We start from the raw sequence: 24980 nt of genomic DNA, 5'->3' as shown, positions 1-24980 counted from the left end.
TTTCGATCAAGAAGTAATGTTTCAATTTGATTCTGGTAACGTTCGTTCACTAAACGGTTTAGTGTCAGAAATAATCAATCGTTATTATGTATTTGTAAAAAGTAATACTAAATTTTATACTTATAAGTATTAAATTCATTCGTTAAATACTTTTCAAAGAGTTAACGTTGCTAGTAAAGTTCCGTTTCTATTCTACCAATGTTTGAATAATTTCAGCATCGGGATTGCTATTGAAAAACATTCTGATTTCGACAACTGAATTTATACATACAAATGAATAAGGTGTATTTGACGTTGGTGAAAATGGTAATTTGTAACTGACATGCTCACCTCTGTAGTATATTGTAATCTTGTTAATTGTCATCATCTGTTCAAGATTAACCCGCCACCAGACAGTTTTCGCTAGCTTTCCATTAGAATCTGTAGTGTTTGTATGCGTACAGCAACCACTCCCTATTTTCGTATTAATACAGTCATCAACAACATTTTCAGCTACCCAAATATTGTTATATTTTGAACTCTGTTGAGATTGTTTTCCGACTGCAACATTTTCTGTACAAAAAAAGTAAAACAGCTGAAGTATGTTTCAAATTGTCTCCATCAGACATCGCTCTGTAGAAAAAAAATCATATAGGGTTGCCGGCTGAAAATATTCACATGTAAGAATAGTCTGTATCCCTGCGGTCGCAAGGATGTTATGAAACCAAGAGCTTAACTCAAGCATTTTGTTATATCCAGGATGGAGGTCGTACCAACAATAAACGAATGCTTATTTTAGAGAAAACACGCAATAATGCAATAATGAAAATGCATCATCATCATCATCATCATCATCATCAATCATCATCATCATCATCATCATCATCATCATCATCATCATCATCATCATCATCATTATCATCATCATCATCAACAACAACAACAACAATTTGAAACATGGTTGAGGAATTATGTTATTGTGAATAAGAGCCGTTACGGTAGTATATAAGAGATTGCCTATGAATAAACGAAACATATACCAACATAACACTCAACCGCCATTTACCTAACTTGTCGTTAAAACATTTCATATTATTACCTTACTATCTTTATTGCCTCCGAAGATGAAGATTACAAAAACATGAACAACAAACACATATACAAAGCATGTTCAAATAGAAAAGTGAATGCAAAATGAACACTACATTAATAATTAGTTACTTCGCCAAATTTATACGAAGTATAACGATATGCAAGATACATGTACCTTCTAAATAGTAATTTATAGTACAACTAATTATTATTCATTACACATTACACAGAGCCCAAACATTATAACTATTAAAACAAGGACATAGTCATGCAGGATCCCCGCCAATCAAAGGCTGTAAGTTTGAGACTTATGATGGTTTTCCAATCATATAAAGAACAATAACTATTAAAAAGCGGCAACATTCTCTGTATAAAGAAAAAATGTACAACAGCTAAAGTATGGTTCAAATGGTCTTCATCAGACATCGCTCTGTAGAAAAAAATAATTTAGGGTTGCCTACTGATAAGGAAATATTCACATGTAAGAATGGTTTGTGTCCCTGCGGTCGCAAGGAATATGAAACCAAGAGCAGAACTCATGTATGGCGTTATTTCGAGGATGGAGGTCGTACTAACAATAAAGGAATGCTTATTTCAGAGAAATACGCATTAACGAAATGCATCATCATCATCATCATCAGCAGCAGCAGCAGCATGCTCATCATCGCCATTATCATCAACAGTATCAGCAACATTAGTTAAAAGTACAAATATATTTAGATCTTAATTTATGTCGGAATAGAATAAAAGATGAAACATATGAAATATATTTAAAACATAGACGACGAAAGTGATTAAGCCGATATCGATTTTGTCAAACTTTTATCTTTATTGTCATTTGCAACGGTATCTATGGAGTATTTGAAACATGTCTGACGAATTATGAAGCATACATACGAGCCGTAATATAGAAGAGATTGACTATGAATAAACGAAACATATACCAACACATCGACATTATCGTAGATTACTACTAATGAAAGCTCAGAGTACGTATGGTGTGTATTTGAGTAACCTTCGGTATTACTTTGTTTAACTTGATGACATATTATGTTAATTACAATGTATCAAAAGAAATAAAAATAATAGGAAGAAAGAAAAAAATGATGAAGAAACTAAATTAATGTGAATAATTACTAGAATAAAGTATGATATCTATCGCAATATCGTTTCATCAGATTAAATTGTAATGATCGGAATAAAACTTTGTCGTTAAAGCATTTCATATTATTATCTTAATTGCCTCCGAAGAGTATGATTACAAAAACATGAACAACAAACACATATACAAAGTATGTTCAAATAGAAAAGTGATTGTAAAATGAACTTTACATTAATAATTAGTTACTTCGCCAATTTTATACGAAGTATAACGATATACAAGAGCCATTTACCTTATAAATAGTAATTCATAGTATGACTAATTATTATTCATTACACAGAGCCCAAGCATATATCGAACCGTAAACATTGACAAAATACATGTATATGAGTCCGGAATACATAGGGGTGGAGGGAGAGCCCTACTAGCAAGGTGTTATAGACTTGCAAATCTATTCTTCTAAACATTTAATCCTAAGGACTAACCATGTCATACACCTAAGGATTGCGTGACAAATTCACATTACTATATGTTCCGGATATTATGGGAGCCTTACAAACTTGTATCTATAATGTATAAACTACTTCAAATTGTGTAGTATTGGACAAATACGTAATCTGTATGCGTAGGCAAAATAAATTGTCGAATGCTAAAGGTGGTCCGTCCCTTTATCAAGGTTAACATAATTATACAATTGATTGTATCTTGTTATAAAACATCGAAAGGTTCAGCCGTCGGCCTGCCCTATCATACTACCTTAAAATTAAATTTCAACGATATGTCGTGTTTTGAGATAACTACTTCTTTGTCCCCTGTGAAGAGGTATTTAATTCATGAATACTGCTTTCAGTGTATCTCAAAATTCGAATTATGTTAATAAAATTTATCTGACTGTTATTTGTTTTAAATAAAATTCAGATGTGGCTTTTACATCAAGCAGCGATCGGAGCACAGCAGTATGGCATCATGCGATTATTGGTGACGATATAACTGCATTCGGATGTTAAACTTCTGTAAAACCAATCACATGTATGTTAAAAGCCTGAACGATCGGCAAATCGAAAGACCATAAAATAATTTTTATCATAATTGGTTGGTGTTATTCCACTCCCAAGGTTTCAAATAAGCATTGCAACTTTTGATTGACAATTTGCGTATATGACACTTGGTATACACTCTGTACTCATTCCGATTGGCTGGTGTATTCGTGAACATTTGGCTGATAGAGAAATAGTGCAGAGTACTGTGGTAGAAATCTTGAAGATTAATATCATTCTTAAAAATAAATGATCCATTGAGTCTAAAAATTCACTCCTTTGTTTACAAACCACTATACTTACTTTCAGCGACAAAAGAACGTACTACGCAGAGCAGGATTATTGTAAATGTAATCTTCCTGAGCCCCATGTTCGATTTCGCCATTTTAAGAGCAATGGCGACTGAACAAGGAAGTTAATTTGATATCGGTCCCAATGTAATATGTTTACGCTTATCAATTGCATGAGGCATGCAATTATCTGATCTCGTATTTGAACAAAGTCGCACCGTATACAGTATGAGACACCACAATTATTTAAATGGCTGTGGACACGGACTATTGTTTGCAGAAGATCTACCTATATACGTGATAAGCAATGTGCAATTAGTGTACAGTATGGGTATTGAAGTTGTACTGTATTAACCTCAATCAGGGTTAACGTTTAAATGAGACGCGTATATTCGTTATAATGTTCATGCATGAACCAAGTCCAGCGTATAAATCTAGTCACACCAAAAACAAAAGGTCACTTACATAATATAGTGTAGCATTAAAATGTTAATAATATGCAGCATCGATCGCGATTTTTATTCCAACTTTTGAGGTTTTTACGAATACATACTGTTATTTCTTAAAGTCAACGTAAATGAATAAAAATCAGTAATCACTTTTATATTGTTATGACCATAAATGGCAGTGCATATTTATAAAGACTTTAAGAAGTACAAGTAGTGTACTATAATAGCAATGATATTAGACTTCAACGAGGTTTTATTACAGAATCAGCATAATACCCGTTGAATATTTTGGCACATTTCACTTGTGTAACATGCCATGAAGCATTTTCATTGGCTGGATATTCATTGTGTTGCCAAAAGCAAAACAAAAACGACGTCAGATATGACTTGATGTCAGGATTTTCGAGGATGGAGGGGAAAATGGCAACCTCTGCTGTAATTTCACAATTTATTTTGACGTAGGATTCTTCGAAATATAGGTTGTTGTAGTTATGTGATAAAAGAGGTGCATGTATGGTTTGCATGTGTCATGTCTCCTAGACGCTGGGGAGGAGAAATAGGTTTCCATGTATCCCTTATAAATATCGAGTTAGCTAATTTTAAGTTAGTTAGTTGATTAACAATTGAGAGTTTAGATAAACATGATAAACATGATAAACAAGAGTCACGCGTTGGGGAATCTGTGTATCCCAAAACTTAAACTCAATATTTACACCGTGGTGACCATTCCTTATACTTTATAGAGGGAAACGTACCACCATACAATGTGTAATGATATCTTCCCACCATAAGATATAGTGCTTAATTAAAAAAACAATAGTTTATTGTTAAATAGTTTGAATAAGCAAATACCTGCTATACAGTGAATACAATGTTATGAAAACGCGTTATGAAAATAAACCCGATTTTGAAAGCAAATCCGATTGAAGAGATCGTTAAATTGACCCATCATAGGCGCCGTAGATGTTTACACACTGGAGTGTGTAAACATAAACGATAACAAACTGCTATGGAATTTATCACATGTTTTTTTTTTTTTTTTTTTTCATTATGAAAAATGCATAGTTATGGGATTAAATTATTATAAAAATGCTGTATATATCTAGACTCTTTTGCCTTTTGTCATCAGAATATATATATATATATATATTGTATATTGTGCTTCTGCTTGCATGAAGTTAATTGAACATATATTGTTTCATGTTCTTAATATGAAATTGTGATATATTGTAATGTTTCTAATATTTATAAATATTATTAATATAGGCATACTCATTGTTAAGGTATTTTAAACATTTCCTTATACAATGGCATATATATTGAGTCTATATTATTTCATTCCTCTGTCGTTAGTGACAAATGTATTTTAGATTTTGTGACCTGTCTGGCCGACCCAAAATAATAAATACTGCTAAGAGGTCCAGATAAAATCAAACCCAATGTGTTGTTAGCTCACCTGGTCCGAAGGACCAAGGTGAGCTTATGCCATACCGTGGCGTCCGTCGTCGTCCGTCGTCCGTCGTCCGTCGTCCGTCCGTCCGTCCGTCCGTCAACAATCGACTTCTTCTCCATAACCGCTGGTCGAATTTCAACAAAATTTGGCTGGTAGCATCCTTATGGGCTACTAACTGAAAATTGTACAAATGATGGGGCTGACCCCCCAGGGGCCTGAGGGGCGGGGCCAAAAGAGGTCAATTTGGCTATTTCCATATAAACGACTTCTTCTCTGAAACCAAGCATGGGATAGCACCCATAATGCAATGGTAGCATCCTTATAGGGTGGGGATTCAAAATTGTACAAATGATGGGGCTGACCCCCCGGGGGCCTGAGGGGCGGGGTCAAATGGGGTCCATTTGGCTATTTCCCATATAAACGACTTCTTCTCTGAAACCAAGCATGGGATAGCACCCATAATGCAATGGTAGCATCCTTATAGGGTGGGGATTCAAAATTGTACAAATGATGGGGCTGACCCCCCGGGGGCCTGAGGGGCGGGGTCAAATGGGGTCAATTTGGCTATTTCCATATAAACGACTTCTTCTCTGAAACCAAGCATGGGATAGCACCCATAATGCAATGGTAGCATCCTTATAGGGTGGGGATTCAAAATTGTACAAATGATGGGGCTGACCCCCCGGGGCCTGAGGGGCGGGGTCAAATGGGGTCCATTTGGCTATTTCCATATAAACGACTTCTTCTCTGAAACCAAGCATGGGATAGCACCCATAATGCAATGGTAGCATCCTTATAGGGTGGGGATTCAAAATTGTACAAATGATGGGGCTGACCCCCCGGGGGCCTGAGGGGCGGGGTCAAATGGGGTCAATTTGGCTATTTCCATATAAACGACTTCTTCTCTGAAACTAAGCATGAGATAGCACTCATAATGCAATGGTAGTATCGTTAAAGGGTAGGAATTAAAAATTGTACAAATGATGTGGCTGACCCCCCGGGGCCTGAGGGGCGGGGTCAAAAGGGGTCAATTTGGCTATTTCCATATAAACGACTTCTTCTCTGAAACCAAGCATGGGATAGCACCCATAATGCAATGGTAGCATCCTTATAGGGTGGGGATTCAAAATTGTACAAATGATGGGGCTGACCCCGGGGGCCTGAGGGGCAGGGTCAAATGGGGTCAATTTGGCTATTTACATATAAACGACTTCTTCTCTGAAACTAAGCATGAGATAGCACTCATAATGCAATGGTAGTATCTTTATAGGTTGGGGATTCAAAATTGTACAAATGATGTGGCTGACCCCCGGGGGGCCTGAGGGGCGGGGTCAAAAGGGGTCAATTTGGCTATTTCCATATAAACGACTTCTTCTCTGAAACCAAGCATGGGATAGCACCCATAATGCAATGGTAGCATCCTTATAGGATGGGGATTCACAATTTTACAAATGATGGGGCTGACCCCCAGGGGGCCTGAGGGGCGGGGTCAAAAGGGGCCAATTTGGCTATTTCCATATAAACGACTTCTTCTCTGAAACTAAGCATGGTATAGCACCCATAATGCAATGGTAGCATCTTTATAGGGTGGGGATTCAAAATTGTGCAAATGATGGGGCTGACCCCCAGGGGGCCTGAGGGGCGGGGTCGAAAGTGGCCAATTTGGCTATTTCCATATAAACGACTTCTTCTCTGAAACTAAGCACGGTATAGCACCCATAATACAATGGTAGTATCCTTATAGTGTGGGAATTAAAAATTGTGCAAATGATAGGGCTGACCCCCCGGGGCCTAAGGGGCGGGGTCAAAAGTGGTCAATTTCCATATAAATGACTTTTTCTCTGCAACTTAACATGGGATTACGCTCATAATGCAATGGTTACATCCTTATAGGGTTTGGATTCAAAATTTTGCAAATGATGGGGCTGACCCCCCGGGGGCCTGAAGGGTGGGGTCAAAAGGGGTCAATTTAGCTATTTCCATATAAACGACTTCTTCTCTGCAACTAAGAATGGAAGAGCACTTATAATGCAATGGTAGCATCCTTATAGGGTTGGGATTTGAAATTGTACAAATGATAGAGCTGACCCCCGGGGCCTTAGACGGCAATAGATGCGAGGTCAAAAGGTCAATTAGGCTACTATTTTCATATAAATTACTTTGTCTCTGAACCTATGTATTGGATAGCATATTTGTATGGTATCAATAGCATCATTGTATGGTTGTGATTCAAAATTAAACTTTTAAATTTTTCTAATTGTCTGAGTCTTGTGATAATTACTAACAAAAAACCAGGTGAGCGATACAGGCCCTCTGGGCCTCTTGTTAAAACTATCTCACGGTTCCGACAAAATAACCCCTGTCGGTTGGCAGTGTAATTATTCCGGACAGAGACATGACATGGTTCGTTGTTTTCTGACATTATGTATAGATTCCCTGTATCATCGGATTGCACACCAACGGTTACATGCAGGCTATAAGTTAGATGCTTTTGTTTAACAAATTGAGGGCTTTTGTTTGTTCCGGAGTTAAACCAGGGAATTGCACTACTGTTTAGAGTCAACATATATTACAGTTGTCATCAGTATGTTCCACATACTTTAGGTCGGGCAATTTACATTAAAAATAAAATCGTATAAAACGATATAAAAAGGTAGGATGTGGTAAAAAGCAAACGTCATTCGATGTCACATTTTTGTCTATACACAAAAAAAAGAAAGAAAAACCGTGCTTTAATCTTGATCAAATCTAAGTTTAGTTTTGCTGATACAATCAGTCTTTTTTATAGAATATATTTTTAATTCAATTTAATTGGAATCAATACATAAAATTGAATAAAGCACATACAAATGTTCCATTACATCACTACATTTTTATTGTAAAAGTTATTACTTATTTTGATAATTGTAAAATATTTTCAAAATCTATAAACAGCTGAATGGAAAGGGCAATAGTCAGTTAAAAATCAGCGTAACAATCAACAACGAAAACCATATGTAAGCAACAAAATTGTTAAAAATTGAATATATGTTTATTTTTCTTTGTTTTTTTTTTTTTTTTTTTTTTTTTTTTGTTGTTGTTGTTGTTGTTGTTGTTGTTGTTGTTGTTGATGATGTTGGTTAAATACGAAAAGGTACATTTGAATTTAAAAAAAACACTACAACGTTACAATAGAAAATATCACATAAAGTATCAACACGATCAGTAATAAAGTATAATTGTAATCGAACTTAAACAGATTATAACACATAAAGCGGAGCTAAATATTGAATAAAAAAAAAAGATTATAATGCAACAGACTTAATGAATGATATACCAAGTTTATATAAGATATTCAAAATATGTTTATATAAGGAAACGCAATGTTGCATTTGACCTGTTTCGTATTACGTATGAAATCTCATTTTGATATAACATTATTTTCCTTGACTTAAAATTGATTAACGATGCTTTCACTTCAATGCCTTCATGTGGAGAAAAAGAAAAGTCTTTCAAACATATTCACATTTCTCTCTTTTGGCTTGGATCATATACTGTACTTGATTCAGACATCTTTTTATTTATACAAGTTATAATCAAGTTAATCCATAGTAAAAGTCAGTATTTATAAAAAAACTACAACTATACAGTATGAGGTCAATAGTAGTAGTTGTAGTCGAATCGTAATCTCAAATTACAAGTCGATATCAAGAGATCTTATGAAAATTTAGGGATCGACGAAAACAATTGCATTACAAGTATACTTATTAAACGTTAGTCAATATAAGAACCATGCAATTATTTTCTAGATCAACGTTTTTTTTAGATCAAAATTTATATAAGCCAAACTTTGTCCGTATCATATTACTATTATACTTAAAGTGAACAGTCAGGCAAGGATGGCTAAAGTCGGTAAAAATGGTGTGAATGTATCCAGTATAATTTCTTATGAAATGGAAAAATAAAATATCTCGTCAAAATCTGTCTGCGTACGAAGAAATTGATTTAAAGTTTGGGAATTCTAAAACGTCCTCCCGGCTCACTATGTCCTTGGTTACATTTCCATGCAGCATCGCTTTCAATGCTTTCAACTTTTCTTTACTTTAATGGTCAGAACTGTGAAACTAAGCAGAAACTTGACGGTCGTATTAATATGTGAGAACTTTTGGAAGGCCAATGAACGCATTTAGACTGGTTTTCTTTGCCCGACTATTCACTTTAAAATGATATTCAAGAACAGTAAATCTGAAAAATAACGTTTTAGAGTGATATCTGACAATCAAAAACAAAACAATGTATTCAATGAAAATACAAGCGTAAATGGACATTGATTACATTCAACCAATTTAAGCCAATTTAAGGTAGCTCCATACTTTTGGTAAAACCCATGTCATTTTTTTGTCTAATAGGTCTTATTTTATTTCATTTTCCATGTTGATTTCAATTCTTTATAGAAAAATGGTTGTTCTCGAACTACTTTTTGAGATATTTGAGCTTGAAATATACCATGCCTAAGGTAATATAGTTTTCAAATACAGTGGAACTCGGTTGATACGAACTCGAAGGGACCGAAATAAAACTTCGAGTTATCCGAGTGTTCGAATTAAGCGAGTTCTCTTTTCTGCTGATTATGTCTTTACATGGTGTATATATAGACTAGTTCCATGTCGAAAATAGTTGCAAAATTATAACAAGAAAACCTCGATATATATTTTGAAATGACGTTCTACGGCAGATTTATGAAAAAGAAATCGGCATTTCGGCGATCTAGTTGTCCAAAAAAAATCTCATTTCCAGTTATAAGAACATTTTATATATGATTTTTGTCTTTCGGACCCAAAGTTCACTTCGTATTATCCGAGTTTTTCGAGCTTTCCGAATTCGAATTACCCGAATTCTTTAAAAAAAGATAAAGAGGGAACTCGGTTGGGGCCGTCAAAGTACTTCGTATTAAGCCGGGTTGTCGAATTATCCGAGTTCGTATCAACCAAGTTCCACTGTATCATATAAAAAAAAACATGGGGTCTTCGATCAAATGTTTACTATTTTGTAAGCTTAAAGTTTTGTAACTCACAACCCTACCCCCATTTCATCCAGGGCTAAGATTGGTCATAATTGACAATTTTTTTAAAAATCATGGCACAAAAAAATTCCATATCAATTCATATGTTTTTGTCATATTCTATCTGGTTTATGTCTTCTTTATTTGCATGATCTTCTCCAAATTTTGTGTTTTAAGAAAATCCGTAGGCGATTTTTTTTAGAATTCCGGAATTTCAGTCCGGACGGGTCCCCTCTTATCATTTATTGCGACGAACGTTACTTCCATTCCCATTTACGATAAGGACCGCAAAAACCTCAGAGATAGCATGTTATATTCACTTCATTACTTTTATTTGATTTATTTAATGATTTCAAACATTCAGTATTATATGTAGACAATTTTCACCTATTGAAAAAATATCCAAGTGGAATGTCGTAGCGTATCGGAAACTATTCTGGAATTCAAAACAACCTCGGCAGCTTCCGGTTTAGAGTCATATGATAATAGCGCGCTTATCATCATTGCATTGTAAACAAAGAATACTCACAATAAGCATTCAGTGAAATTTTCTTCTTGCCTGTCTCCCGCGATTATTTAAATCTTAATGTCTTTGTAAATCTCAATGCATTTTGGTTTTTGTCCCGTCGTCTGTTTACAACATTAGCAACGTCTCGAATACGCTTATAATCGGATGACATCCGTTCACCTTATCACCGACAGGATTAATGACAATCACAATTATAGCGCTGGGAATGTAAGCGAAACAGTGTAAACGGAAAGCTCTGTACTCAATTTGTCGAAAAAGAAACGAGTGTGCATCTTTTTCGGGCGGTTAATATTTTGCACTGTCAAATATACACTATCACCCGTTGCTAGGGGGTTGCTACGAACGTGTCTATTGTCTTGATTTGTTCTAATATTTACTGCCATGTGGTAAAGTGAAATATGAAATCTCTCTCGACCGATCAAAATGCTGCATTTTCACTTGAGTTTTAACAAACATTTTTTTTAGTATCCAGATATATAGCAGTTGATATACATATCGTCAGTATCCAGGTGTATTGCATTGGACATATACATTGTTAGTATCCAGATATATCACATTGGACAAATCGACGTATACATGGTTAGTATCCAGATATATTGCAGTTGATATATATGTCGTCAGTATCCAGATGTATTACATAATCACCTGTTTTCAATTGAATATTGTTAAAAAACAATACAAATAACAAAATCATCAATATCGCACCGTAAGGAAAAGCTTCAAATCCTATAGAAAATTGACGTTTATCAAAGGAACGTCAGGTTGTAACTCCAGTTTGGATGTTTCACATTATTAGACCTGCATGCAGCCTTTTAATTTAACTCATTCACCGGGTCCGTCCTCTACTCGATAAACGTCTACATGACGTGCTTGATTCAAGATCTATTAAGTTATCGCAAAATTGAGCGTGAGCCTTTGTGACGTCATAGTAATGTAACTCACTGTTACGCGCGATTCCTCGGAAGTTTTCTACAAAATTAGACAACAACAGCGAGGTGTTCCCAAAGCCGTGCAATATACCATATCAAACCGTGCAATATAACGTTTCCACGGAAGCATGCAATATAACTTCGAACATTGCAATATAACAAGGTTTGATTTAACTGTCGGGATAATAGTTGAAAATTAATATTTCTTCATATATATATATTGGTGTAAACAAATTATGTAATAAATCTCAGTTGATTCACACGTCGTTCATATCCAAACATATCTCAGTTGATGCACACGTCGTAAGTATCGAGATATATCTCAGTTGATTCACTCATCATTAGTTTCCAGATATCTCTCAGTTGATATATACATCGTCAGTATCTAGATAATCTCTTAACATGGTATAGCAGCACTGGTATTGGTCCTGAACAAAACAAAAGTAAGTGCATGTAAATCATAAATTCAAAACATACAATTATATTAAAGGGATGTATATTTACCGAATACCGATATCTCATGTAACAATATCAAAACCGAGATTTGTCAAAATTTGTTTATTTAAGTAACCTATAGACAGACAAAATGACAGAGATAAAAACTATAGTCTCCAGCACTATTATTGGATCCATAAGCTCCATTATATGAACATCCTGATATATATTCAATTCTTAGATAAAGCAAAACCGCAATGACATGTATATACTTACATACAAGTTTTTGACATTAAGCAATAAACTGTTATCAAACTTGCGCGCATTATGAAGATTGTCTGCAAAGATTTGGAATATATATCGACAATATAGTCCACAGTAAGATAGTGTAATACATATATGTACAATAATATCATTTTGGGGGTGTATACATTAACATTGATTGAATTAAACCAGTTGACGTTACCATGTCAACTTTAGGTGTCAGCTAAATCCCCATAGACTTCAATCCGCCTTAATTATATCACTGGTTAGAAGACATACGTACAAAATTGATCAAAAACTCCGGACGTCGTACTAGCAGCTGACGTGAGATCTGATAGATATCCACCTCTTCGTCACACTTCATTTGGTCTCTGGCATTACTGATACAACAAAACAGCCCACTCTGTGAATGTCCGTCACTGTAACATTATATGAAATATGTAATTATAACACATTCACATATAAATTCAATGTGATATGAATGCGTTGTGCAAATAAACCTAATACTAGATATAAGGAATGGTACAGCCAAAACGAAGGGGTCGCTGTGACTGTGTGTGTTAGATGTCTCGACGTATTACCACAAACCCTCCACCTCTGGGTCGCGAATTAGAATCCCAAGAAGGGCAGTTGCCAGGTACTGACCGCTAGTCGTTGGTTTTTCTTCAGCTGACTCTACCAACAAACCTGGAACGTCCTGAAATGACTCTGGCTCTTAATAAGACGTTAAACAAATAAAACGATTAATCCCAGCAAAAACGATCAGATAACATTGATATATGGGTATGCACGGTTACGTGAGTAGCAGCATGATGCTAGTCGTTGTCAATACATACCGACACATAACAATTGTTGTTTTAGTGTCGTCTGATTTACGTCGGCTATCGACCAACTCCAACAGCTGAAGCAACACTGACGAATCCTTAGGGACTGGAGAGTCTCTATCCCAACCAGTCATGTGAAACACTCGGAGGTTGATAGAAGTATTGTTCTCCTGTGGAGGTAAGAATAGAGCCATATAGGTAGAGTTTCTGATAGTGTAATCATGTTGAGTTCCAATCAAGATTAATCACGTAAGTCATAGATAAATGTTATTGTTAAATGATGTATACAAAACCTTACCGAATTTCCGATTTCAAGAGCATGCAAATCTAAACATTCTACGGTTGAGGACTTTCCCTTGTGGTCCAGTCTATAATTGCTGATGGTTTTAAACCCGCCGTCGCTAGGCAACCATTCCTGAAAGTAGAATCATCTGAATGGTTACGTTACAAGATCATAATGACGACCGTGAATGTTTGCACAGAAACCATCATTTTTCAAAAATTAGAAGGTCTATAAATTCATACTCATACATCTGCAATAAATTGCAAAACAGCGTTGTGATGTCTTTGTCGACATAAATCTCCCGGAGAGATGATTTGGTATGGTACACTTACAATGACGTCCGTGTCAATGACCACGAGTGTGTGACAGTTGTGGTCCATAATCATGGTCAATAGATCCACCACGGTGTCCTCCAGGGGAGTCTGAGTGACGATGTACCCAGTCTTGGAGGTGTACGACTTTTAGGCAGAGAAAACAAATACTGACATTGAATAACTTTGATGCTCACACATAAGGAAGCGAATCGAAGGGTGGCTTTTAAAAATAGAAAGGAATAGGATGCACAAATGTCGATTATCTATATCCGTGATTGTCCCTCGCGACATCCTCAGACCAAACATATTACAAACAAATTTAATTTGATAATGTCAGGAAATAGATAACCAATGAATCACGTGGTATGATTGTCTCGGAAGACGAAAACGAGCCGTTCGAGCCGGATTTCTACTGTTTTATGAAGTTTTAGAAACGAAATTTAAAGTTCTACTTTTACTCTCGTCAGTGAAGGTAATGTGATAAATAGAATCTTAATATCGTGGTTGTATCATATGAAATTTATCAAACTCGTTCAAAACATTTAAATTGTTGAAAAAAAAATCATATTGCATAGTCCCTTATGTAAGATTCTGTATTATAGAATTGAATACGGAAAACTAAATCGGTTTACAGTAATTGAATGGAAGTGGATAAATACATTTCGTTTAGGGTGTAATAATATTAGGGTACATCTACGTCAATTGAATTTTTTATAAGAATTCATCTAAATTCATTGACTGGTGAATGGAAATGAAGATTCATTGAATGCAGAAATAAAGTCATACAATTCTAATTACAATACCACTTCAATTGTACATAATGCTACGAGAACTATATTAAACAACATCATAACGAAATAACTCGTACTATGTATAATGAAACGTGTATGTTCTAAATGCTGAGACACCTGTGCTTTCAACAAATACAGTGTTACATTAAGGTTAAACATGATTTTGAAATCGTACATATACGATTAATCACTTACCGGTAACATGACGGCATTGATGTAGTCTGTCCTTTTACTTGAATGGGATTGAAGGTAAGTCCTAAACCTATCAGCTGTAAAAGAAATCTTGATAAGACATTGATATCATTGAATCGCACACTAGCGGCCATGTATACAAATAATGTATAAAATCGATAAATAAATTCTAATTATACTTAATTTTAGAATATAAAAAATCCAGTATATGACCATTTGTCTATTGTAACAATACCTTGATATTTACGTACAGAATCAAGACTGATTGGACGTGTAAAACCCTAAATTACACCATTACCTGCTAAGACGGATAAGGTCCTGTTCTTCATCTGGTTCGATGGCAGTAAGGCGGCCCTGTAGTCATTCTTACCATAATTTGGTTTCGTAGATTGCGTCATCTACATATGTTAAATATAATTGAATGATACTAAGCATCTTTTGCCGAATAATATTGTGCAAAAACAACAAACTCCTTGAATGAATGCATCGATAAATGTGAACATACAAATGAAAACAATTAGCAAACGCAAACTTTATTACAATGGGTTTTGGTTAAAATGAGATATGCTCTGAATGTCCATAATTCCCATCGGCTAAACCATGGTTACGTAATGTGCACATATAGCATATTGACTCGGTGTGTCTAAGCATGGAAACACTGAGTTAATATTCCTTCACACACTTCATTGCCCGAACGCTGCATTCTTCAGGGAGGCGTTATATGAGCAATGTTTTTCTTGTAATTAATATAAACATTAGAGATTGTTTTTGACATTTGTTAAAGTGTACACGGAACGGAAAATTATATTTTAATATGTTATTCTGTCAGATCTCCTGACAAGAATGTTGAAAACCGCATCAAAATCGGCCGCTTTAGTACCGAGATACCGCCCTCCGAAGTGCTCGATTTTTACCTGTATATCGACTGCTTATCAGGGTATCGGCCGCTCACCCTGATTTGGGAAATAACAGGAAGTGACGTCACGAGGACAACGGCAGTGTGAGCTGTACATGTTTGGTAGTGGGGTTATAGCACAAAGGTGGACATATATATTCCTGAAATGGGGCTACGATAATTTGACAAATATATATACAGTTATGATGACGATTTGATCATATTATATTAGGAAACATTGCAACTGAAATAAGGCTAAAATACATATTTATAATAAGTCTAAAGGCATCACCTTGTGTACCTTGTGTAAACTTTTATACATACACAGCTCGGTACATTTTTACTAGATATCTAATCTCTGTTTCAACAAATTACTAAATTATCAAACTTCGGTAATATTCAATTTTCTCTATGTAATCTTAAAAGAGACAAATTCGGAAAATGATGGTCATATAATTATCCATTTGAATATGTTTCTGTATATTCAAGAACCAACATAACACAAAAGAAAATGTGTTGAATGTATTTTATAGTTCAATACACGTAGCCATCATAGACATAAATTGGGGGGTTAACAATAAAACAAAACTTGAGAGTTTTAATCTACAATATAAAATTCATTTATAGCTATAACGTGTTTCTCTTCTCTTTTAAGCTATGTCGACATGTGTTATTTAAACAATCTTCAACAGTAAATTTATTGATCATACATATTATTATTTTTGGTATCATAATAATGATCGATATTGACCAAAATTCACAAAGAATTGGATATCCGAAATCTAGTATCAAAATTGTGACATTGTGCATTATATTTGCATTTGTTCTTTCTCGACATGCCATTTATAAATAATTTTGCAGTGTTTTTTATGAAAATACATATACATGTACATGTAGCCAGAAACATTTATGATGTACAAATGTACACATGGGTGTTTCTGAAGTATATACATGTAGTGCTTGATACACTTGTTATATGTTACGCACAAACGGTATATTTTACTTTTATTTTTAAACCAAAAATTTATAAGTGTTTACAAATATGACATTATACAACAATAACATCATGGCCTATCGCTAACTTACCTGTGGACTGATATTTTGACACGTGACGTGTGCTAATCAACAAAGCGTGACAGGTCACTAAACACCTTTCTTACGTAATCCCCTCATTAGCCAGGATTGATCACGCGTTTAAGTTACTGCAGTATACAGGTATAGAGATTAACGCGGCACGACATTGAAAGTATTCTGATTTTGAAACTTGATATCTGATATTTGGATTAGACATAGACATCTTCAGTTCGTCTGACCCGTGCATGATTTATTGTTCTAGTAAAGACACTAATGAATGAACTTGAGCGAAATATCAACAAGTCGTCGGATGAACTGTATTACGTGTATTTGAAAGCTGAATGTATTTCGTCAAAAACAATTAGATCGGAAAATATCACTCCATCTAAATTCTAAATATGTGTTACGGTTCTCAAAACTTGGTTTATAGAATTAAATCCACCAACTCACAGTAGAATTAAATGACAAACATATTTACTGGTAATTAAGCAATGGTATTAAATGTGTAATAAGTCACACGATCGATTTCAGACAAAACACAATGAGTAGATGCATTTGCACATATGCAAAAAAATCTGTTTAGAGTTATACCTTAAGTCGTATGGGCAGGTTTTATGAAAAAGTCAGAATTTTGTAAACTGGGTTCAAGGATTTATTTGACCAGTAGACATTAGACGACCCGACCCGAGTTGGGTAATATAATCAAGAACATAGACGTCTTTGATATAATATTCATGTACATATGGTCCCAAACACCGCGGATATACAACGTACATGAATTATTATTACATTTTATTGTGTATAATTATGCAGTAATCGCGCAGAGATGTTCATTTATCTACGACAGGTACATGTACATCAATATATGTATGGTATAAATCCCTATTTCCATGCATATTCCAAACTCATGTCTGTGATTGAGGATAATATTAAATAGGTATCGGACATGTACACAGGTATTTGTGTCTTAAAAATCGATTTTTACAAACGGATGGTTCACATTAGATGGCAGACACCGAATATCGCCACTCTATCTTATGCGAGTAGAGTCGATCCCGTTGTCCTCGTGACGTCACAGGTCAGGGGTCCTGAATCGGGGTCAGTGGCTTGGGGCTTCAGGTGTGTTCTAGAGAACAGGCGCATTATCTCTAATACCGTAATCGCTATGAAACTCGTACTTTCGCCATTCTAATTTTTATCCAATGATGCATATATCAAGCCTTATATACCAAACCATTCCGTGTACACTTTAAAGAAACGACATATCTAATAAAAAAATAAGGACTTATGTTTCGGTCCATAAGGTTTTATATCGCCCTTGTACAATATAAATATGGTTTCAAGCTACGCTCTCGGTCATTATTTATTTTACGTGGGCGATAAAATAAAATATGAGCCTCAATAAAAGTCAATAATTGATAGATATTTGCTCACTGACTGCCCAGTGTTACATTACCTGGTATTCCTGTCTGAGCTTTGTTTGGTTGATAGGACCGCCATTGGAGAGAGCACTAAGTTCTGAATGGAACTTCATTCTTGGAATCAGAGTATCCGGCATATCGAAAGCTTCAAGAAGTAGCTGATGTACAGCTATGTATTGTTCCTGGATAAAGCAATGTATGGAAGTTATTACTGGGAAAGGGTAACTCTGAAAATATCCGAATTATATTTTTTTTATTAGCAGACAATTAGTACAAATACCAATGTAACTTACGACAGTTTGAACCATGTTGACTCTATCCTTCCGCATGGTTTTAATGTATTGCAAGACGTCAATTCTTTCAGTTTCTTTACCGTACTCCAGGAGAGCGTCCAGGGCGATGAAAGTTCCCGTCCTACCAATACCAGCACTTTAAAACAAGTTTACAAAGAAACAGTGTTAGACATAAGTTTTAAATAGACGGATCTATTGTAAAACGGGCATTGGATATGCATATACATCGAAAACAAACCAGTTTTAAAAGAGGTGGTTATTTATAGCGTTTGTTTATAATTATAACTGTCACTGGTTTGGACACATGTTTAGCTATACTATTTGTAATTTCAACAATTTCTTTTGAAATAGTTAATAATATCTTGGTATTTGTTGATATCAGCTTTTTTTTATTTATTTTTTTTTTTTTTTTATTTTTTTTTTTGGTTTTTCACAAAATATGTAAACTACAACTTTCGTTTAAAATTTCGCTCGTGATTATGCAACATACTTAACATCACGTTCATTTTGATTTTAGCATCATCCTTGGAACTGTATTTGGGTTTACACATCCATCTGTCTTTCAGAGCAGATATTGGTTCCTTTGTGTAAACATAATGCCATATTTATAGCTCAAAAAAAGTAAATATGAATCCCAAAAGATTGACGTCACCATCAATTTATATAGACGAGGCAGGATATTTGTATAATTTATCAAAGTATAGGAGAAGTGAGAAATTTTTTTTCGAACATTTGGACATATTACCTGCAGTGAACAACCATTCTCCCTTTCATTACAGCCTCGTAGTTTTTCACGCGTCGATGGAAGACGACGAGTTCGTTAGGGTCAGGAGTCCCGTGGTCTGGCCACGTGGTGTAGTGGAACTGATGTACTTGTCTGACTGTCTTTGTCTGGCAAGAAGTTTTTAAGATAAATATATCATTTTTCCCTATTTATTTCGTATAAAGGTGTGTCTCAAATATTTTGCTTTGAACTTTGATTCAATACTGCCCTTTATTTTGGAATCACTTTAATCAATGACAAAACAAATACCAATCAATCGTAATTACAATGCAAGTATATTGCATTGTAATTTTTATACCATGATGTATATCACTGTATTGGTTTAAGTACTAAATTTGTAATTGATTATTTAGATGTGTGGAACAGAGTTATGTTCCTTCTGCTTATTTGACATAAGAGTTGTCTCAACTAATGCATAATTTAATTTCTTATGTTACACTCATTTTTATTGGTTAGATTTTTGAGAATATTTTTCCATACACCGAAAAAATGGACGGACAGTCTTTTTCATTTAATGTCTTTCCGTTTTCTATGACTTCATAGCCCCAAAATATATTGAGAATAACGCATAAATATTTTGATCATAAAAAATAATTTAAAAAAAAAAATACTGGATGTTAACAATATATGAATTAATTAGTTAAATATTTATTCATTTTGAACGGATATTAATGATTGAGATGTAACAAGATGTAATATATTTATCTAAAAATAAAGAGATTAAGTTTGTTTGAAATTCAGATAATCAGATATGTAAATGGTTAAAAAGGGTTTTTTTTCTACGAAAGAGGAATATATTGTTATTCATATGATACATAAGTGAATGACATTTGAAAAATATATATAATATCCGTGGTACTTACCTTCTTCTCTGTGACCTTGAAGTCCCTAATGACATAGAAAGCGTATGCTCGTTCCCTTTCCAGTGCTATGTAAAAATGTGGCGTGTCCAGTGGTTTTTCTCCTTCATCTGGCCAATACTTGTCACACTTCGGCTAAATAGGCAAATCAAAAATTTAGTACAATGCGAGTTTATGGACGTATTCATTGTAGCAGTAATATGTAGATTCACATACATGTACGTATGATTATAATTTTAGAACGTTTTGAAACGCGGTCGGAATTCGTATATTCAAATACTATTGTTTTGTATATTCGATAATTTTTTTCTAATTGTTCAGCATAATATGAATAAAATCTTACATATTAATTCATATTATAATATGATACATAGACGTACTTTTCCTCCTTCTATGAGATTGGTCAGCATGACGATTTTGCCTGTCTGTAGCTGCCAGATCATCCTCCAAAAATCGTTAACAGTGCCGGGTCGTGGTCCTGAGTAGAATATCAAACATAACATAATTAAATACATATATATATAAGATGCGTATTCAAATGTTCCATATTTCCTTAAATCGTATTATTACCGGAGTAGTTGTAATTAAAAAAACTATGATGATATAAAGGTATGCATGCATGGTACCTCCTAGGATAAGTTTTATTTTTTCGCTGGATCAGGTAATACATTTAATATAGCTCTGAGCTTAATCCTTGAAACCCATCAACATATCTCAAATACCACATAGTTATAAAAGTGACTAAAATTATATCTAAGGAAGATGCAATACCTAGCGTCTTGTTCAGATTAAGATATAATGAAATTCATTGGCTATCACAAAAGAAAAAAGTTCATTTACTGGCTACTGAGAAACAATGTATACCTTGTGTGGCGACGTACAAAGCGGGTTTTGTGACACCCTGTAAAATCAATGCATAAAGTTCATGACTGCTTAACAATGAGTATACTAATATTAAAGTTTAAAATTAGATTGTCATAGCCGCTTGTGGAACACAATGTACAAGAAAATGATAAAATGTTATTTTCAATGACAAATCACAATCTAATCGATTAACGTGGATTAGCAGGTCTTTATAACATTATTTTACCAAATATTTTCCTATGGTCACCACAAACTATTATTAAAATTTAAAATTATATTGTCATAGCCGCTTATGGAACACAATGTACAAGAAAATGATAAAATGTTATTTTCAATGACAAATCACAATCTAATCGATCAACGTGGATTGGCAGGTCTTTATAACATTATTTTCCAATATAATTTCCTATGGTCACCACAAACAATATTTCATAAGCTACATGAAGAAATATTTCATATTGGATGAAATCATAATTTATTGATTCTATAAAAGAGGTAAAGAAATTCTTACGTCTATGTAGTTAGCATTGATGTAGTCTGTGTGTGGATTCTTCCCCACAATGTCAAGAATAACACGAGAATGGTCGTCTGTATCAGATATGACATCAAATAAATGTTAAAGGTTTTAATTAATTCAATTGATGCATGTCTTATGAAAGCTTTTAAGATTTTTCCAATAACATTATCACACCATTTCTCGTAAAAATGCTAGATTCGCATTATATAAATTTGCTATTAAAAACAGTTTAAACATAAACTGAAGTGATTTTATCATAAACTAAATAAGCGGGTTCGTCATGAGAAAGCTTTAATGAATATTACTTTTGAATCATCAATTTTTGTAAAATGAAGTTCTTTTTTTGTTGAGACAGCGTAACGTTAAGCAAAAATACTTAATATTTGCATACTTATATTCAACATCTTAACATAAATAAATGCTATATAGCAATATGTAGTATTTTCTTAATGAAAACGGGTATCTTTACTTAGTCTGTAAAGAATTAAAAGTATAAACATTGTCTTACATGGAAACGTGGTTTTAAACCGATTCTTGACTTTGTTATAGTCCAGTGTTCCAATGGTATGCTTGTGTAAAGCTCCAGATGGTATCGACTGCAGTATAATTTAGAATTTTTCAAAATCATTTTACTACACCTGTGATAAATATTGGTGCCAAGTATATATTTCTTGTTCAAAACTGTTAGGACAATGTATTGACACATTTATCAATCGTATTATTATCATCGATCATCTTATAACTATACCAGATATAATGAGACACACATGCTGCAATTACTTGCTCATTTTCGGCATTCTATGTATAGCCCCATTTGTTTTCATATACGTTGCATTGTTTACATCAACAAGAATTTTATGGTCGCATTATTCCAATAAATTAAGGAACACTTACGTTATACTCGTCTTCGAAAGCCTTTGCCTTGTTTTTCATTTTAGTTTCGACAATAGACTTCAGTTCGGAAACAGGAAACCCTATTTGACCGGAGTTATAGTACACATCACCGGAACCGGAAGCTTCTTCGACCAGACCAGTGTTCATATATACGCTTGCTCCAGCTTCGGATGGCTCGTCTTGTTCTGTTATAAATGTATACATTCCGTAACTTTACAAGCATTGTCATTTCTAGATATTTGTTGTAACATTACTGCCATTGCATAAATACCGATATATGTACCAGTCAAACTAATCCATTTTGGTTGACGTGGACAGTATATCTACCACAACAGCCCGCGTAATGAAAGTAAGAAAACAGAAAAGAAAATTGCTGGCAATGTTGACGGCTTCTGATGTTAATGTCACCCATGGTGACTAGTTTAATTTGCGAAGTCTTTGACGTCTGTTTCAACTAGTTTGGAAAACACACTCAATTTATACTAATTCATGACCTTCAACTAAAAACATACAATAGAAGTTATTTTTACTCTCAAAATACATCAGCTATTTCCTAAATTATGCAGTCGTGTTTTGGTTTTATGAAACATATGCTAATCATTAGCTTGTAATACCATACATTTCATTAAGAACCTGCCACTAAAGTAGTAGCACTGTTTCCTATGAAAATACCAAACGTTTGATGAGAATATTCCGTAAATTTTGGCAACAGCATCACTATGCACAATACCCTTCTAAAATAAAAGTCTGACTATCTGTAGTTATTTGTGATTATGTATTGATCACCTGATATGTTGCTGTATATATTGCCATCTGTCATCCCAGATTTACGGTTCTTGGACTCTACTGGTTCGAGGTATAGGTTTTTATTGCTTTCACCAATATCACTAAAAGGCTTCTGTCGATCAGCATTTAGTCGACGCCTGAAAAAAAACCAAATCCATTAATTATTGATTCTTTAGAAGAATCATTGTGGAATTTCAACCCAAAATATAAATAAAGTGTGATCGTTTGACATCACAGGTCTATTTTGCATCGGCATTCTGCCTTAGAACGAGTATACGTACCCGGCCTACTTTACCTTTCGGCCTAATCATTACTATTTTGCTCCATTAGCAGCAATAGGCAGAAATTGTAGCTCTAAAAATGGCAATATTATCTGCTTCAAATCTTTCGAGATAGCCCTAAAGACGACATAATTATCTTATATAAGTCTTTTGAGCTGTAATATTGCACCTGAACAATTCCCACAGCCGTGCCTACAGGTAACAAATTATGTAACATGCAAATTTAACATACACATTCACACACATGTATGTTAATGTTAATCGTAACTAAGGTAGCCCCATTAAATATTAATTAAACATCCCCCATATTCACTTTATAATGCATTACCTAATGGTAATTAAAATATTAAGAAGTAAATACCTTTTCATCCACCCATATCCATTATCTTTCAAAGTCTTTTGAAATTAAATGGAAAAGTTAATGCCTAAACTACCAGAAACATTTACTAATTAGAATTCAAATTAAAAAAATGTTATACTTTGCCACTTTCTATCGATTTCATACATTGTTGTTATAGAACATTACCTTCTGATAAAGAGAACTATAACAATGGCGACAACCCCGACTACAATCACTCCTACGACAGCTCCCACTATCGGCCCTGCATCAACTGAGGGAGCGTTATCCTCAGACGCGACGGCTTGCCCTATCAAATGATAAATAGATAAATATCAAATCAAAATAACCTCCATAAGATGACGTTTTGACAGAACATACCAAAGGATTACACTATTAAAGTATTTTAATGTTTTTGGTTACAGCTTAGTGCGTGCACAATTAGAACATATTTTTCGGGATGCAATCCATTACTTTAAATATCTTTAACTTGAAGTAATATCAGAGGCTCAAACTTGTTCATGGTGGTAATGGTAAAGTAAGTATTTTTTGTAACTGAAGAAAATACGAAATCGTCTGTTCCTGTTGTTGATAGAGAATTCATTTGTCAGAGGTGGCGCATCCTTAAATAATGTTAATGTATGTGGAATTTTGAAATAGCATTCATCAGTTTGAAGTTAAACTAATTGTTACTTGTTGCACACAAATCTCCTTGGTAACCATCGTCACATGGTGTTACACAGACACCGGAGTAGATCAGACAACTACTGCAATGTCCACACGTCAAAGTGCAGTTCGTTCCATATAAACCTGCGGCACATTCTGTTAAAAGAAAAGGATAGCTACATGTTAGATATAAATAGACATACTAAGTCCTAAGGTAAGACTCCAATTATCACATATATATAATGTTAATTTTCTTAGTTGTCCGTATGTTGTAGTTTCGTTGTGGTGTAGTGTAGAACTACAC

General features: G+C 34.4%; 1 protein-coding gene across 12 annotated transcripts in view; it reads right to left on the bottom strand.

Moving 5' to 3' along the window:
• Window positions 1–8335: 8335 nt before the first annotated feature.
• LOC138324657 (receptor-type tyrosine-protein phosphatase kappa-like) overlaps window positions 8336–24980 on the bottom strand; it is a 48565-nt gene continuing 31920 nt past the window's right edge. For 11 of the 12 annotated variants that reach the window (XM_069269674.1, XM_069269680.1, XM_069269685.1 and 8 more), the window contains 19 exons: window positions 24704–24832; window positions 24200–24320; window positions 23393–23529; window positions 22607–22791; window positions 22221–22308; window positions 21707–21783; window positions 21196–21232; window positions 20712–20809; window positions 20335–20466; window positions 19433–19578; window positions 18688–18823; window positions 18430–18576; window positions 15303–15402; window positions 15008–15081; window positions 14040–14165; window positions 13723–13839; window positions 13437–13594; window positions 12884–13019; window positions 8337–12329 (listed from right to left, as the gene is read on the bottom strand). In XM_069269674.1, coding sequence (XP_069125775.1) covers window positions 12261–12329; window positions 12884–13019; window positions 13437–13594; window positions 13723–13839; window positions 14040–14165; window positions 15008–15081; window positions 15303–15402; window positions 18430–18576; window positions 18688–18823; window positions 19433–19578; window positions 20335–20466; window positions 20712–20809; window positions 21196–21232; window positions 21707–21783; window positions 22221–22308; window positions 22607–22791; window positions 23393–23529; window positions 24200–24320; window positions 24704–24832 — 2213 coding nt within the window. In that variant the 3' untranslated portion in view covers window positions 8337–12260. Of the gene's footprint in view, window positions 12330–12883; window positions 13020–13436; window positions 13595–13722; window positions 13840–14039; window positions 14166–15007; window positions 15082–15302; window positions 15403–18429; window positions 18577–18687; window positions 18824–19432; window positions 19579–20334; window positions 20467–20711; window positions 20810–21195; window positions 21233–21706; window positions 21784–22220; window positions 22309–22606; window positions 22792–23392; window positions 23530–24199; window positions 24321–24703; window positions 24833–24980 lie in introns of all 12 variants that reach the window. The other variant, XM_069269681.1, reaches the window with a different exon arrangement.

The sequence above is a fragment of the Argopecten irradians genome, chromosome 6 (assembly GCF_041381155.1).
Source record: "Argopecten irradians isolate NY chromosome 6, Ai_NY, whole genome shotgun sequence".
In the NCBI taxonomy this organism is placed as follows: Eukaryota; Metazoa; Mollusca; class Bivalvia; order Pectinida; family Pectinidae; genus Argopecten; species Argopecten irradians.
The sequence above is the reverse complement of the archived record's forward strand: the minus strand, read 5'-3'. Positions and strand labels throughout refer to the sequence as shown.